This window comes from Gymnoscopelus braueri (assembly GCF_963280865.1).
Source record: "Gymnoscopelus braueri genome assembly, chromosome: 9".
NCBI lineage: Eukaryota > Metazoa > Chordata > Actinopteri > Myctophiformes > Myctophidae > Gymnoscopelus > Gymnoscopelus braueri.
The window spans coordinates 6546268-6561831 of NC_137610.1; the positions used below are offsets into that span (position 1 = coordinate 6546268).

The 15564-nt window shown below is 41.8% G+C and overlaps 1 protein-coding gene across 3 annotated transcripts in view; it reads left to right on the plus strand.

The window, feature by feature from the left end:
• The first annotated feature begins 1603 nt into the window (after positions 1 to 1603).
• Positions 1604 to 15564, plus strand: part of LOC308091241 (protein Wnt-7b) — a 180180-nt gene continuing 166219 nt past the window's right edge. For 2 of the 3 annotated variants that reach the window (XR_013933686.1, XM_080436697.1), the window contains exons 1-2: positions 5899 to 6029; positions 13543 to 13769. Coding sequence is in view for 2 of the 3 variants with exons in the window: in XM_080436697.1 (XP_080292823.1) it covers positions 5944 to 6029; positions 13543 to 13769 (313 nt within the window). In the remaining variant the exon portion in view is untranslated. Of the gene's footprint in view, positions 2209 to 5898; positions 6030 to 13542; positions 13770 to 15564 lie in introns of those variants that run through there. The other variant, XM_080436698.1, reaches the window with a different exon arrangement.

Here is a 15564-nt window from a genome sequence, read left to right on the forward strand (position 1 = left end):
AAGTTATAACAGAGTTTTCAAAAATACATATTCAAAGATTTGCACACATTTTCCACAATCTAAAAAAAAATAGCAGATCTACAAGCTCATAGCGCGGCACTATCTGCTATTTTTGAATAGCCAAAGAAATCTTTAAAATGACACAGATCGGTCTTAATGGGTTAAGAAAATTTACCCACAGAGCAACAAAAAAAGAAATCATCTGTGTCATCAAATTAGCTTTGACAGTGTAAGAAATGGACCGTTATGGGTGTGTTTTACACACTCTCAGGGTTAAAGTAACACTAAGGATTTGAACAGTGCGGGAAAATAAAACCTTGAGGAGAAGCCTCGCTCCTTTTTTTCAGTTTGAGCAAAACACTGAATCAAAATGTAATTACTATATGACAAGCAACTATGATCCTAATTAAAGATTCTCCTTATTATTTTAATTGGTGTTGATTTTTGGTTTGCGCCATATAGCCTTCCAATAATTAATTTAGAGTTTAACATGTGAAAAGGGGAAGGGAATGTTGTGAATTAATGCATTTGTCAGATGGTGAATTTTCACTAATGATTCAAACTGTAGGTCTAACATATGAGACAGTGGTTCTCAAAAGTGGGGTCTAAAGGGGACCCCCAGGTCCTTTGAGGGGGTCCCCAGCCAAATGTGTTAGCATCAAAATCAGTGTAACCACTATATACATTGGCTATTTTTTTTTCTTTTTGTAAAAATACAAATACAAAAAAAATAGAAAGTTAGATTTTTAAAAACATCTTGTATGGGGGTCCCTGGTACAAAATATTTTCATATGGGGGAGTCCACGGCCAAATACATATTAATTTAGGGGTCCTTGGCATGAAAATGTTTGAGAACCTCTGCTGCAACTGCAAGGTTTAACCACTAGAGGGAGTCTTCCATTGCAAAGAACGGTTCCCTGGGGAGTTGAACTTGACTAATGCTGCACTGTGTGAATGTGAACAGTTTGCTCAGGTCAAACTCTGTATAAAATTCACACCAATCTTTCACTAGTGTGACACTAACGAGGAAGAGGTTGTTCTAATTTCATTTGAAAGTCAAAAAGTCACAATTAATTTATCACCAGAAAAAAAAACATTAGTTAATATTACTCATTACATGTATCATTGCAAAGTAATTCAGCATTCGGAAGAAAAAAATAAACCCATCATTATTCATTCAAGCACACTGCACATTGATACATAGTTTGGAGTCGTTGTCAGCAGGGCCCCCATTCTTTTCCAATTAGCCCTTATTTTATGACCATTACTGTTGTGGTCTAGTCAGCCGAGGAGGGCTAAGCCATGTGTACAGCGTGTTGCCACAGTGTTGCAACCTATAACAGCCTAGACTATAGGCCTATAAAAGGCCGTTTCAGATCGTTGCCTTCTTTAGTCTTTTCTGTACAACAACTACACGTGTTCAAGCCGAGAGCCTGGTCGTGGAAGCCCGTCCCATCTATTCCTGCACACAACACATCCATGCCGCAGGAGGCGTGTATATAGACCTTTTGTTACCTGGGGTTTAGTCTAACCCTACCTGTGGCTGCACTTGGTTACATGGGACCTGCTGCAGTTTAACATGTCGTCAGAAGGCTGATCCGACCGAATCCACACGATCGGCGCGGTTACTGTATCACAGGAGGACAATTGAAGCTACTAAAGGAACAAATGTGATTTTTACGAGTTCAGCTGGTACTTTGCAAAACAAAACAACAACAAAAAAACAGGACGAATCCAGCCTTTTCCCCCAAAGCACTGGAGAACTCATTCACCTTTCCCAGCTCCGTCCGACCCTCTCTGTCTCTCTCCCTCTCTCTCTCTCTCCCTCTCTCTCTCTCTCTCTCTCTCTCTCTCAAGTTTCATTTTGGAATCCTTCAGCTAAAACCACCTTTCCAGGTTTGTCATCATCATCATCATCTCACCTGAGCGCTTTTTTAAATTTTGGATCATGGATTTCGTGAAGATTACAAACAAGGCATTTGACGTCTGTGTCGCGGGAAACGACGGCCGATATTATAATACGTGCATCTGGAAAGGTTAATATATATATTAGGAGGAGAAACCCTGCCAATGTTGTGATCAACGCAGAGAGAGACTGTCTGCCTGGCCTCTGCTGCACAGAGTGGGAATGATCACAATGCACAGACCCCTCCGAAAGTGGAGTTTATACGTGTTCCTGTGCTTTGGCATCATATATCTGAGGATTGGGTGAGTCTCTGTCTTTGATTTTGAACCATGTCATTATTGCTGTCTGTCTGTGTTTGCATGATGTTGCGCAAAACATGATTATCAAACGCAGTGTGGCACTGTGCCAATTATAATTAGCTACTATATATACACACACACACACACACACACACACACACACACACACACACACACACACACACACACACACACACACACACACACACACACACACACACACACACACACACACGCAAGAATAAATCATATTATAGTGGGCATCAGAAACCCATAATATGTCCTCATCAACTTTAAAGCATAATTTCCCAGCAGGTGTTTTGCAGTTGAACGCAAGTAAACATTTCCTCCCCAAAATTCTATCTAGCCTATATGGACAGTGGTGTAAAGTAACTAACTACATGTACTCAAGTACTGTACTTAAGTACACTTTTGATGCATTTTTTACCGTTCAGTATTTACAATGTTCTATATTTTTTATTCTACTCCACTACATCTTGGATCCAAATATTGTACTTTTTACTACATGTATTTGAAAACGTTATAGTTATGTTGTATTTAGATTATTATTACAAAACATATGCATTGTGAGCTTGTAGATCTGCTATTTTCAAAATATTTTTTTAAAAACATGGGACCTTCTGCACATGAGTAGGCTACTTTTACTTTTGGTACTTTTGCACTTTTACTCAAGGACTTCTACTTGTGAGAGAGCATACATTGCAGTATTGATACTTTTACTTAAGTAAAACATGTGAGAACTTCTTCCATCAACCATCACTGCGTATGGAAAGCGTCGTGGTGGGCCTATAAAATATGATATATTAAATGGGGGTCAGACAGACGATTGTCCTGTAAGCTATACCAGACCTTTTAATATTCACTTTTATTGTCAGTAGGTGACACCAGAGGTTCTCAAAGTGGGGTCCGGGGACCCCCAGGGGTCCTTATATAGGGGGGTTCCAGGGGGTCCCCAGATAAATGGATAGCAAATGGACCCATTATGTGGCTGTAACTACGAAACGGAACCAAATGGACCCTTGGCTTACGGGTCCATTTGGTTCCATTTGCACACTCTCAGAGTTATGGTGGTCCGTGGTCTAATGCAGGGGGTCTCAAAGTGGGGTCCGGGGACCCCAAAGGGCCTATATATCAGCTATTTAAAAAAAATAATGTTGGAATTTTTAGATTTTAAAAAATATATAATCTTTGTCATTTTTTAAAAACGTTTTGAATATTTGTTGACATTTTAACCACCACACATTTTGTAAGGGGTCCTTGGCATAAGATCTTTTCAGATGGGGGTCCGCGGCCCAAATACACATTAATATAGGGGTCCTTGACATGAAAAGGTTTGAGACACTGTCAGTGTGTTGTGTTCTCCTGCTTTGCCTTTTGTCTGGGCAGATCATTTGAGCCGCTGTCTCTCTGCATACCTTCATTAATAGCGGCGGTGAGCAGACACACACTGAGTTGTATTTCCACATTCCATCGGCCAGACGGAGTCTTTTACCTGTTTTGCAATAGCTCACCTGGATGCATAATAAACACCGAGGAATTCTATCCCCATGCTTTCCTCTGCTGCCCCCAACCAGCTTAATACTGTAGCACACTGCATGGCTACTGAAGTGTTGTATATTACACCAGCTTATAGGCTATACTGTAGCACACTGAAGTGTTAGTATGAAGCCTGGACATTATACAGGAGGCATGGAGTGAGAGGAGTGGGCCCAAACTGGGCCCACTCCGCACAGCAGTGCACCTTTTGCGCAAAAGGCGCAACGGCCCAGTTGAGCAGAATGGTTTTTTTTTTTTTTTTTTTTCAAGGACCCCCAGTTTGATATGAATAAGGCCACGTGCCTCAATTTGATATCTTGTTTATCTATCTATCTATCTATCTATCTATCTATCTATCTATCTATCTATCTATCTATCTATCTATCTATCTATCTATCTATCTATCTATCTATCTATCTATCTATCTATCTATCCAACTCCGAGAGCCCAGTCTCTCAACTCGCAGCGAACCGTGCATCTTAAAAAAAAACTTCAAGTTCCAGTGATGATCATATCAAATGACATGTAGCTCAAATAAGGGGGGGGAGAGAGAAAAAGGCGTTCACACATTGGCCTATCTTACTATTTATCAAGCTGAACTGGGTTAGATCATTCCCGTATAACTCAGGGACAAATCTGTCATGATACCCTCTTCATTTACAGTGACTGGAGCCTCTACAGGTGACGAAGGACATGCTTGGGCTGCAGCCATGATACAAGCCCTTCCACTCCTTACAACAAAAAAAACATGCGACAGATTTCTTTCCAAGTATCAAAGAGTGCCAGGAATATTATAACTATTATCTCCAACAACTAACAGTAGCTGCCATCATTATAAAAAAAAGCCTCGTCTATATGAGTGGTTTTACAAGTTAGTAACTGTTTGTCACTTCAGCACCACGTGCCAAAGGGTAGCAGTCCAGCAACAACAACAAAAAAGGAGATTGGAATGTAAGATTTTTTGCGTGTTTTGGTAGGGCTGTCACGATTACACATTTAAGTCCACGATTAATTGTCACATAAATAATTGCGATTAATTGTGTTTTTGGCATTGAACACTGAAACATGAATAGATTGTTTTAAATTTGATTTCTGTTAGTTTTTTTATTTGCTTCATAAATCACAAACTGCACAGGGCAGATATATGACAAATAACTTAAATTACTGACACATTTAATAATTTGATATAAAAAATGTTTGAAAATACCTCATCTACAAGCTGATCTAAGAAATAGCTGATCTACAAACATGCTTACAACAGGTCACAAATGTAAGCTTGTAGATCAGCTATTTCTGCTATTTTTGGAAGATGTTTGAAAACGTATGAACATTTATTTTCAACATGGAAACGATTGAAGATTATGAAAAAATAAATAAAAATCGCGATCATCTCAAATAATTGCGATTAGGTGATTGTGTCATAATCGTGACAGGCCTAAGTTTTGGTGTGTGAATGGGTGCTGAGGTTTTGGAGTGCTCGCTGCTGCTTGCCCCCACGCAGCCAGTGTCTGTTTTGTTTGTTTATACTTTCTGGCTGGCGGGTTCGTGGATGAATGAATGAAACGCCTGTCTGTCCAGCATAGTGAGAGTGGATCTAGTGGATCAGTGTCACTGCATTGTCCTGTTTGTGGCTGCAAAGTGGGCGGATAGCAGCATAGTCTCTCTCTCTCCACTCCCCTGCCCAATGGCATCAGGCACTGACTCTCATGAGAGTGTGGAGGAGAAAGGCACACACACACATACACACACACTCTCTTCTTTGCCATCCAGAAAAATCCCTTAAAAAACCATCATCATTCCATGCTCGGATCGGGGGGAACCACATTTCTGTAACTAGTCCTCTCTATATGCTGCCGTAGACATCATGACAGAGCCAATCCGGCCCTGCAGTGGGAGCTCGGAGCTGCATATTAGTAGCGACCAACACCGCGAGCCTCTGGCCGCCTGACGCGTCGCTCCAAGCGGACAGGAGGGAGACACTCACCACGCCGATCTCTCCTTTTTTTGTGGAGCTTATTAGAAAGGATATTAGAGAGGATCGCGCATCAGCCCGGCCCCCGGGGTGGGATATTATTACGGAGTTCATCTTTTTATGTGTGATCCTTCTTCTTTTTTTCTTATCATTCTTGCCTTTTTCTCCACTCTGAAGTGACAAAAAAGTGGCATTTTGTGTTCAATGTCATGATGATCATCTTCTCGTCGCGCAGTGTACTGCTGTCAGTTTACTATCCTCAGATCTTCCTCATCCTCACGAGTGGCAGCTACCTGTAAGTGATCTGATTCAAACTTTTTCTCTCTCTCTCTCTCTTAATTTCATTCCATTTCAAGGTGGGAGTGAGTGGGACCCCCCCCCCGAATCTAATACTGTAAAATCTTAAAAAGTGTATTTAACACTCTCAGAAAGCAGATCTACAAGCTCAGCTTGTAGATCGGCTATCTGAGAGTGTTACCAAATGGAACCAAATGGTTCCATTCATGCACCCTCTCTATAGCTACAGACCTGTGAAGTATAGACGCAATTAGCCGGTCGCATAATTAACTCCAGTGTGTGTGTGTGTGTGTGTGTGTGTGTGTGTGTGTGTGTGTGTGTGTGTGTCTGTGTGTGTGTGTGTGTGTGTGTGTGTGTGTGTGTGTGTGTGTGTGTGTGTGTGTGTGTGTGTGTGTGTGTGTGTGTGTGTGTGTGTGTGTGTGTGAGATCGCGTGCGCGCGTGCGTGCGTGCGCACCAGAGAAAGCCCACATGCATGATGAATTTGGGTTTAACTCCATGGTTTGCGTTAGAATTCCCTGTTTGCTCATTGTCTCAAAGATAAAATGCAGGTGGGATATATTTTTTTTTACTGAGAATTAATAATCATGGTTAATATTTTAAGTGAAGCAGCAGCTATTCATCATCAAACTCTTATGGTATATATAGGTCTGTGATGATTGCGCACTTCGCAATTTCGATTTTTACGCAATTTAAATTTTGTTTTCCACGTGGGATCACAGTAATTAGTTGCTAAGCAGTATACGCACTGACATGCTTCATACAGGTGGATATAGAAGCGCTATAGCCTATATAGACACAGTGGTGTAAAGTAACTAAGTACATGTAGGCTACTCAAGCACTGTAGGCCTACTTAAGTACAATTTTTAGGTAATTTTTTGTTTTATTTTACTGGAGTATTTCCAAATGTCTGTACTTTTACTTCTACTCCACTACATCTCAGAGGCAGATATTGTACTTTTTACTTTACAATAATTAGAAAACTCCAGCTTAGTTACTTTGTAGATTTTGATTATTATTACAAAACATAGATTACCCACTTCAGCCCTATATAGCCTACATTTCCCATTTGAAAATAGCAGATCTACAAGCTTGCGACGAATTGTGAGCTTGTAGATCTGCTATTTTCAAATGATTTTTATAGTCTACGTTTGAAAACTTGAAATGGGACATTCTGCATAATGAGCACTTTCTACTTCTGGTACTTTTAAGTACATTTTGATGCCAGTATATTTTTGTACTTTATTACTTACTCTAGTACATTTTGAAATCCGGTACTTTTACTTGTAACAGAGTATTTCTACACTGCGGTATTGATACTTTTACTTAAGTAAAAAAGAAAAAGTGAGTACTTTTTCCACCACTGGCCACAGAGTGGCAGAGATGTTCAAGACAATTAGATTGTGTCATACAGTGGAGACTGAGAGAGGAGAAACATGGGGCAGCTTTTACAGCATGATGCGAGCCTCTCTGTTACCTGTCACAACTTGTGGAAGGATTACGTTTATGCATTACATCACCGCCGTCTAATTCTCAGTATTCCTAACTTATAATTTCACAGGCCACATCTTAAACAAGCGGAATAAAAACATCTTCCTGCGACTGCTACACGTGATTGACACCATAATATGTTGTGGCTTTGAATTAAACGAGAAATAGTCTTGCGAGGGGGGGATGTTGGCTTTCTTAACCCTTTCAGACCTGGCTGGCTGAGGCCGATTCTACAATTGCACAAGTCTTCGCGATTTGTTTTAAAAAATAGCAGATCTACAAGCTCGTAGCACGGCACGCTATGAGCTTGTCGATCTGCTATTTTTATAATAGCCAAAAAAAATCTAAAATGACACAGATGCTTTCCTTAAGACCTGAGGCCAATTCTATAAATGTCTTCTAAATCCTAACAGTTTTTTGAAGAAACTCGTGTTGCTATATCAGTGGTTCTCAACCTTTTTCATGTCTAGGACCCCCAAAATTATATGTATTTGGCCACTGACCCCCATCTGAAAATACGTTGTTCCAGGGACCCCCAGAAGCAAAGCTAAAAAAAATTTGCTTTAAAAAAAAAAAAAAATTATTCAAAGATTTGCACTCATTTTCATGATTTTCCAAAAATAGCAGATCTACAAGCTCATAGCGCGGCACAAAGTGACGCGCTATGAGCTTGTAGACCTGCTTGTGGATCTTGTAGAGCTTGTAGATCTGCAGGGAGCTTGTAGATCTTCTTGTAGGTCTTGTAGAGCTTGTAGATCTGCTATTTTTGAACAGCCAAAATATAAAAAATAATGGTTAAAAAGGTTAAAATCTAAAATGACACAGACGCCTTCCCGGTCTTAATGGGCTAAAGCCTTCCAAAAAGAATGTCTCAACCAATGCTCCCTTTCTTCCTCCCGTTTGACTGTGAGGAGACCCTAAACCTGATGCTGAAATAGATGTGGTTTTTGGTTTCAGTTAAAAGTGGGGAGCTACGGCTAAGTTTAGTGTTGGGTTTGCACATTAAAACTACATACCATTGTTTGTTTTGATAATTTCTAAAATATGCTTTATGTTCGGCGTTTTCGCCGTTAAAAAAAAATGATACGTTTGAAGGAGAAACTTTAAACCGTGGATTAAGGGAAAAGGAATGCGATATTATACACCCCCCCCACCCTCACCCCTCACCCCCATCCTCACAAAGTATTCTGCAGTCTCTCATTACAGATCCGCAGCTAATGTTTAGGCGTGTTAAACTCACAGTGAAATGCGCAGAGCTGCATGGGTGGCAGATGAGCCGTCAACACACGTTACGGGGGCTGTTTAGAGACCGAGCGCTGGTTTCAACACCTCACCTCACGCAGCACCCATGGGAATCATTTGTAATAGTATCTAAAAAGTTATTATAATATAAGCACCTTGTTCTATTTGAACGTGAAGCCAACATTAGTCTCAAACAGGCCTATATTCATTTTTTTCTAAATACAATGCGCATGAAATTTTAGAATGGAATTATGAATAACACTTAGATCAATCCCTTATTGTTAGAACAACTGATTTTGTCCAGGGGAATTCTGGAAGACGACTATTTCTCTCTATACAGAAGCAAGCAATTGGAGTTCAATGGATTTCTCTAAAGCTATAATTGTGTAATGTGGGTGTGCATCTGTTCATGTCTCTGCATTTGAACGTGCAACTTTTCTAGCTTCTCACAGGGCTGAAATCTTTTGAAAACTTTTTAAAATGTCTTACGTTATAGGATTCATTGCTGACTAGTTTGAGGCATTCGTGGCAGCATTTTCATTTTTAGTAATTTGAACTTTTTGTTTTATTTCAGTGGTTCTATAATGAGTGTATTTGTCTTTGCATCACTTGATACATCAGGTCAACAGTTAGGTCATTAGTAAAACATTTTTTTTTTAGCATTAATTGTCATTGGTGTAACTTTAGGCCAACAGCTCAATACTGTGACTGCTGGGTGTAAGTTGTGAATATTAGCTGTTTGTAGAGATAGCTTCTATATTTGTGACTATATCAGTCCCCAAGCTGCTGGCATACACACACACACACACACAGTCATCGCTAAGCAAACAGAATCGCATTTGTGCTCTTTGATGATGCAGTGATTTAAAAGCTTAGCTGTGGAATTTTCTGTTTTGCATTGTCTGATGGTCTGGGTCGCTGCCTGATGGCCTAATAGAACATTGGTTCTGTGAATTAGCAGGTGTACCAAAACCAAGTGACAAGGACGGATATCTAAGGGCCACAGGGTGACACTTTATCACACCTCAAATGAATAAAACATCACGCTACTCTGTCCTGAAGTCCTGGAGCCGACCATGAAAATATCAGCCGATAAGAATGACTATAAACCATTTTCACTTTAGTTTGGGGCATACCATTATAGGTGTTCCGAAATGTTCCAAAAAAAGTTCACGAATAGCTGATCTACAAGCTCGAGATGCGACACGTTGTAAATCTGCAAGTTTTGATAATCTTTGAATAGTGCTTAACCCATTAAGACCTGCAACGCATCTGTGTCACTTTTTGATTTGAGATAAAAAGCATTATTTTACACTTTAGGCTATTAAAAAATTGCAGATATACAAGCTCATAGCACCGAGTGCCGCGCTACGAGCTTGTAGAGCTGCTATTTATGAAAAATCGTGAAAATGTGTGCAAATCTTTTAATATTATATTGTTTCAAAGCGAACATTTTGAACTCAAATCTTTGCTTCTGGGGGTCCCTGGAACAAAGTATTTTGAGATGGGGCTCGGCGGCCAAATACATATAATCTTGGGGGTCCTTGACATGAAAAAGTTTGAGAACCACTGATATAGAAACATACGTTTTTCAGAATACGGTTTTGTAGAATCGGCTTATGGTCTTAAAGGGTTAAGTGGTTAAAAGTCCATTTGATCAACAATGAGAATTAGAAACATTTTTACTGCTCTGCATCAGGCTCACACAGGCAGTTGGCTTTGACACAAAACGATTAACGCAGCGCTGCCAACAAATGACACACAACTACTGGACTCACACAGACACTGCAGAACACACAATGAGACAGGCAGCGCACTAACTAATACACTTGACAACAGACACAGCACAGCACTCACAGACAGCACGACTGTGTGAGCGATGCATGATGATGTACTGGCCTGCAAAACGGAGCGCTTTGAGATCAACAGCAATATCTATAGCTTTGTCATCAGCCTGGCGCAATTCAAGCCGGCTCTGTTCAACTTCTGTCATTCTGTCTCACACTGAATTTATCCCGACTGAACGGCAAGTGACTGACTGACTGTACAGAACTGACTTTATGGAAAACACACGAATGAGACGGTATAAAGGTCGATGTAGGCCAGTGGTTCTCAAAAGGGGCGTCCGGGGACCCCCCAGGGTTACTTGAGGGGGTTCCAGGGGGTCCCCAGCAAAGTGAGTTAATATAGCGTCAACATGCAGTTTAACCACTTTAACCCTATGTACGTGAAAATAGCAGATCTACAAGCTTATAGCGTGTCATGATGTGATTTACAAGCACTTTGAGCTTGTAGATCTGCTATTTCAAAAGAATCTTGAAAGAGAATGTGAAGAATTTTGAATATTTCTTTGAATCATTTTAACAACACAAATCTTGTATGGGGTCCCCGGCACAAAATGTAATCCAGATGGGGGGGGTCCGTGGCCACATACGTATTCATTTGGGGGTCCTTGTCATGACAAAGTTTGAGAACCACTGACGTTAGGCCATGGCAGAGGAGGGTCAGGGAAGGTCAGTGCGGTTTGAGTGACGTGTTCCACAACGTTCCACAAAACACTCAAGGGGCCCGGAATAGGATGTTAAACAAGACACACCTGTCTCGTGTGTCACAGATATTTTTAACCTGTACCACTCGTCCATAACTATTTCAATGTATTATATTTATTATTTTTGCTTATAGAAGTTAATAGAGGTAAAGCTATGGTAGTCTCTTGTTGTGGTGCAACTCTATTCGATTCAACAAACAAACAAGCAAAGTCAACCGGATCAGTTAATTCAATGAAACAAACTGTTCTCAAAGGTTATATCGTCTCTGTTGGGTGGAAACCTCATACAGTATGTCCAAAACTGTTACTTTTCAGCATTCAGATTCAAAAGCATCAAAAGTAGCAGATCTACAAGCTCGAAAGTTTCGAGCTTGTAGATCTGCTACTTTTGACGCTTTTGTGTAACGCTGTAGTATGATCAAGTAGGGCGTTAATTTATGAAAAAACTAAAGTTAAAATATGGCGGTTTCTGCCCGACATCAACGATACACAGCAACCATCACTATAGGGTATCATCTCAGGGTCTTGATGGCTTCTTTCTCTTACGAAGCAGACCATGAGACTGTGTGAACAAAACCTCCGTTCTGTAAAGAGATACATGCCTTGTTGCAGTTATATGGTTTCATTTGAACATGTGGCTTTGAATTTTTTAGATTTATTTTCTTCTGTCTTTGCGGAGACAGTCAATCACAACCGGACCCGGGGAGCGTGGTTGACTATAATACGAGCGATTCACATCTTTTGTTTTCTGAGTGGATCTGGGGGCAACATTTTGGAATTATCTTCTTGGGAATCGAACAGAAATATGTGTGATCGTCTGGGAAAGAGAGGTCTCCTCCGAGCAATTCTTCTGAAGGGGGATCCACAGAATTGAGCCTGTCTCTGTTCTTTCCACTATCTTTCCCTTCTATCAACCCCCGGTCTTTTTCAAGTCCTCTCTCTCTCTCTCTGTCTCTCTTTCTCTCGTTGCTTTTTTTGTGCTGACACACAACTTGCTTGCGTCGGCCTGCCTCGCTTGTGGTGAAACCCTTGGAGGGCCGACGTCATACTTCAAAGCTGGCATTCGCCTCCGCAACTCGTTTATGTCTCCTTCGTCCGCTGACATGTTTGAAAAGTATGTATCTGCAGGGTTCGGACTGGTTATAAACAACGTTTGCTGGTGAAAGCCCGGGGTTTTGTTTAGCTGTGTATTCCGTGTTTTGTTTTTTTGGCTCTCGCTTGCGGTCGCAAACCCATCTTCCAGCATGTGTTATGCTATTATCACATCAAACCAATAATCAAGATCAAACTCCCTCCCCCCCCCCCACACACACACACACACACACACACACACACACACACACACACACACACACACACACACACACACACACACACACACACACACACACACACACACACACACACACACACACACACACACACACATTAAGGACAAGTACTGCAATTTATAATGGAGTAATAACACCCTGTAGATACAACTTGACTTGTGTCAATAGCCGCACATGTTCTTCATGCATTCCCAGACCTAGGATGTGGCTTGAGGAAAGCAAGAAATTTATAGACAGTGTTTTCAGGCCGATATGTGTTTCAGACTGCATAATTCTACAAATCATCGTGCATAACATTCTGTGTGACTTTCTGGTTAAGACGTTGAACCTTGCCTATAAATTTGAGAAGCTCGGTTACAAATTGGGGTATGCATTGTATCTGTGCAGCGGGCCCGCAGTTACCTACAGTGACAATTAACGCGAAACCCCAACGCGGTGCTCTATCGGCAGCCAAACCAATGTGGAATGGCATTGTCAGTAAGCAAATAAGCACCATGTCGTTTTCCCCCTCCAGGCTGTTATAGCGTGCTGCACGATACTCCATTTTACGTTTGATGTTGGATAATATTCTCAGATATTCTTTTTGATTTACCCCTAATCCAATAAATAGCTATACTTCATGCAATACGGTGCTCCGTGGACCACGGATTCATCAATCACTGGCTGAATTGAATCCTACTCTGGAGAGTTTCAAACAAGTGAGTCAGTCTGTCCGAAATTCTAACTCGCTGTTTTTGTCTGTGTGTGTGTGCGTGCATGTGATGGTCTGTGTGTGGTGCGGTGTGTGCGTGTGTGATATATATATGTATGTATGTGTGTGTGTGTGTGTGTGTGTGTGTGTGTGTGTGTGTGTGTGTGTGTGTGTGTGTGTGTGTGTGTGTGGTGTCTCTTAATTTGGCAGGGCCTTGTCCTCGGTGGTAGCTTTGGGTGCCAACATCATCTGCAACAAGATTCCTGGGCTGGCGCCGCGCCAGCGGGCCATATGCCAGAGCCGCCCGGACGCCATCATAGTGGTCGGCGAGGGCGCCCAGCTGGGCATCAATGAATGTCAGTACCAGTTCCGCTACGGCCGGTGGAACTGCTCGGCCCTCGGCGAGAGGACCGTCTTCGGTCAGGAGCTGCGAGTAGGTCAGTCTGGGTACCGTCACGCCTTTTACGCTCCGTCGTACAGTAGCAGATCTGCTAGCTCAAAAAGCATCACGGATGCGGCACGCTTTGAGCTTGCAGATCTGCGATTTCCGGCACGTGGCACCATTTGTACGACGGAGCATATGTTAGGCATCACTCGGGGAGGGCAGTGTACTGTGTGTGTGTGTGTATTTGTGTGTGATCGTTTGGCATGTGTTTGTGCTTATGTGTGTATGTGGATATTATGAGTTTGCATAGTGCTGGTGGTGGGGCCGTACTGGGATGCTTTAAGCAGTGTTGGTTTCATCTAGGATCTTCCTGGATTATTGTATGAATATTTCAACACAGAAAAATGCAACGGACATAAAATGTGGATGTCTCGCACATTAGTATGCAAGGTGAAATGCCCAATAATGTGTTTTTATAAAGGCCTGCTTGTGGCTTGTGGACACAGATAGTCGTCTGGTAACAGTGTTTTTTTTTTGTGTTCTGAAGACAGAAAAGTTGGTTACATAACAAGGCGAGGAGCATCATCATCACATTTTCTCTCCAATACACAGACAGTACCAGACAGAGTATGTATCAACAATATGGTACCAGCCCCCCTACTACACCCTCTTTGAGAGCCCTGTGAAATATGGCTCTCCACAAAGCCAAACCCAAAGCTACACACATCACACAGTGAAAACTCAAACCAGCATCACACTCCCTTTGACTCCATTGTATAACCATTTCTCGCTGGCATTGCTCAAGAAGAGACAGGGCTCCAATGCGTTGCCATTGATTCCTCTCTCTGTCCTCGTCGGTCGCCGCCCGTTTCAGTTGACACTGTTGCAGTTCCCCAGGCGGGGCGTGCATGCGCCGCGGTGCGGCGGCTAGCGCTCTCTCTCTCTCTCTCTCTCTCTCTCTCTCTCTATCTCTCCCTCTCTCTCTCTGGTTTCTGTTGATGTAGGAACCCGCGTTGAAACCTTTCTCGGTTTAGGAGCATGCCGACCATCGCTGGGCCGCGCCAAAGTTATGGAAAAGCTACCGAAAGGCACTCAAGCCCCTAATGGGGAAAACGTATGGGGTTGAAAAATGATCTCGCAAATGAGGAGACAACTAATGGTATTATTGGAGAGAAATGCTTTTGTGTCGAAACTGAAAATAGATGGACACACATCTGTTGTTAATCGGACTAAATTGGTTGTGTCCAAAGCCCCTGTATGGCGGTGTTCATGTTATTGTGTACATACATGTAGAAAAGGTCCTATAACCGGACAAACATTTACAGTGCTTTCTTTTTCTTTCATTTTTCTCCCTTTTTTTTTTTTGAGGAACTTGGCATTCCACGGAGCTCTTTTGCACGGCTTTTGTTTTACAGAGATTTTTATACATTTCCTTTCATTTAGAAACTGTTTTGTTGCCGTTACAGTGCGGTCGGGCTGTGCATTTAATCCGGTGGCTCTGTGAACAATCACTGCTCTTTAGGAGTGACTGATTTTGCTCCAGTCACCCTCTCCCCCCACCCCCCCACAAAAAAGGCATTTCTTTGTTGTAATTGTGGCACTGTCTTTTGTGATGGAATCCATCTGATTTCCTTTGCCACACACGCCCCCCCCCCTCCCCCCATTCTCTGTCTTTCTTGTGTCTTTCTCATACCTTTTAGAAGTCCTTGTAGACAGAGGAACTGCATGAAATGATTGCCTCTTCTAGAACTATATTGTTTCAATAATAATATCTGTTATTTTGCAAGTCAACGATGCTGGTTTGTTTTAGTATTTTTACATAATAATTCGCAGTTAAAGACAGAAGG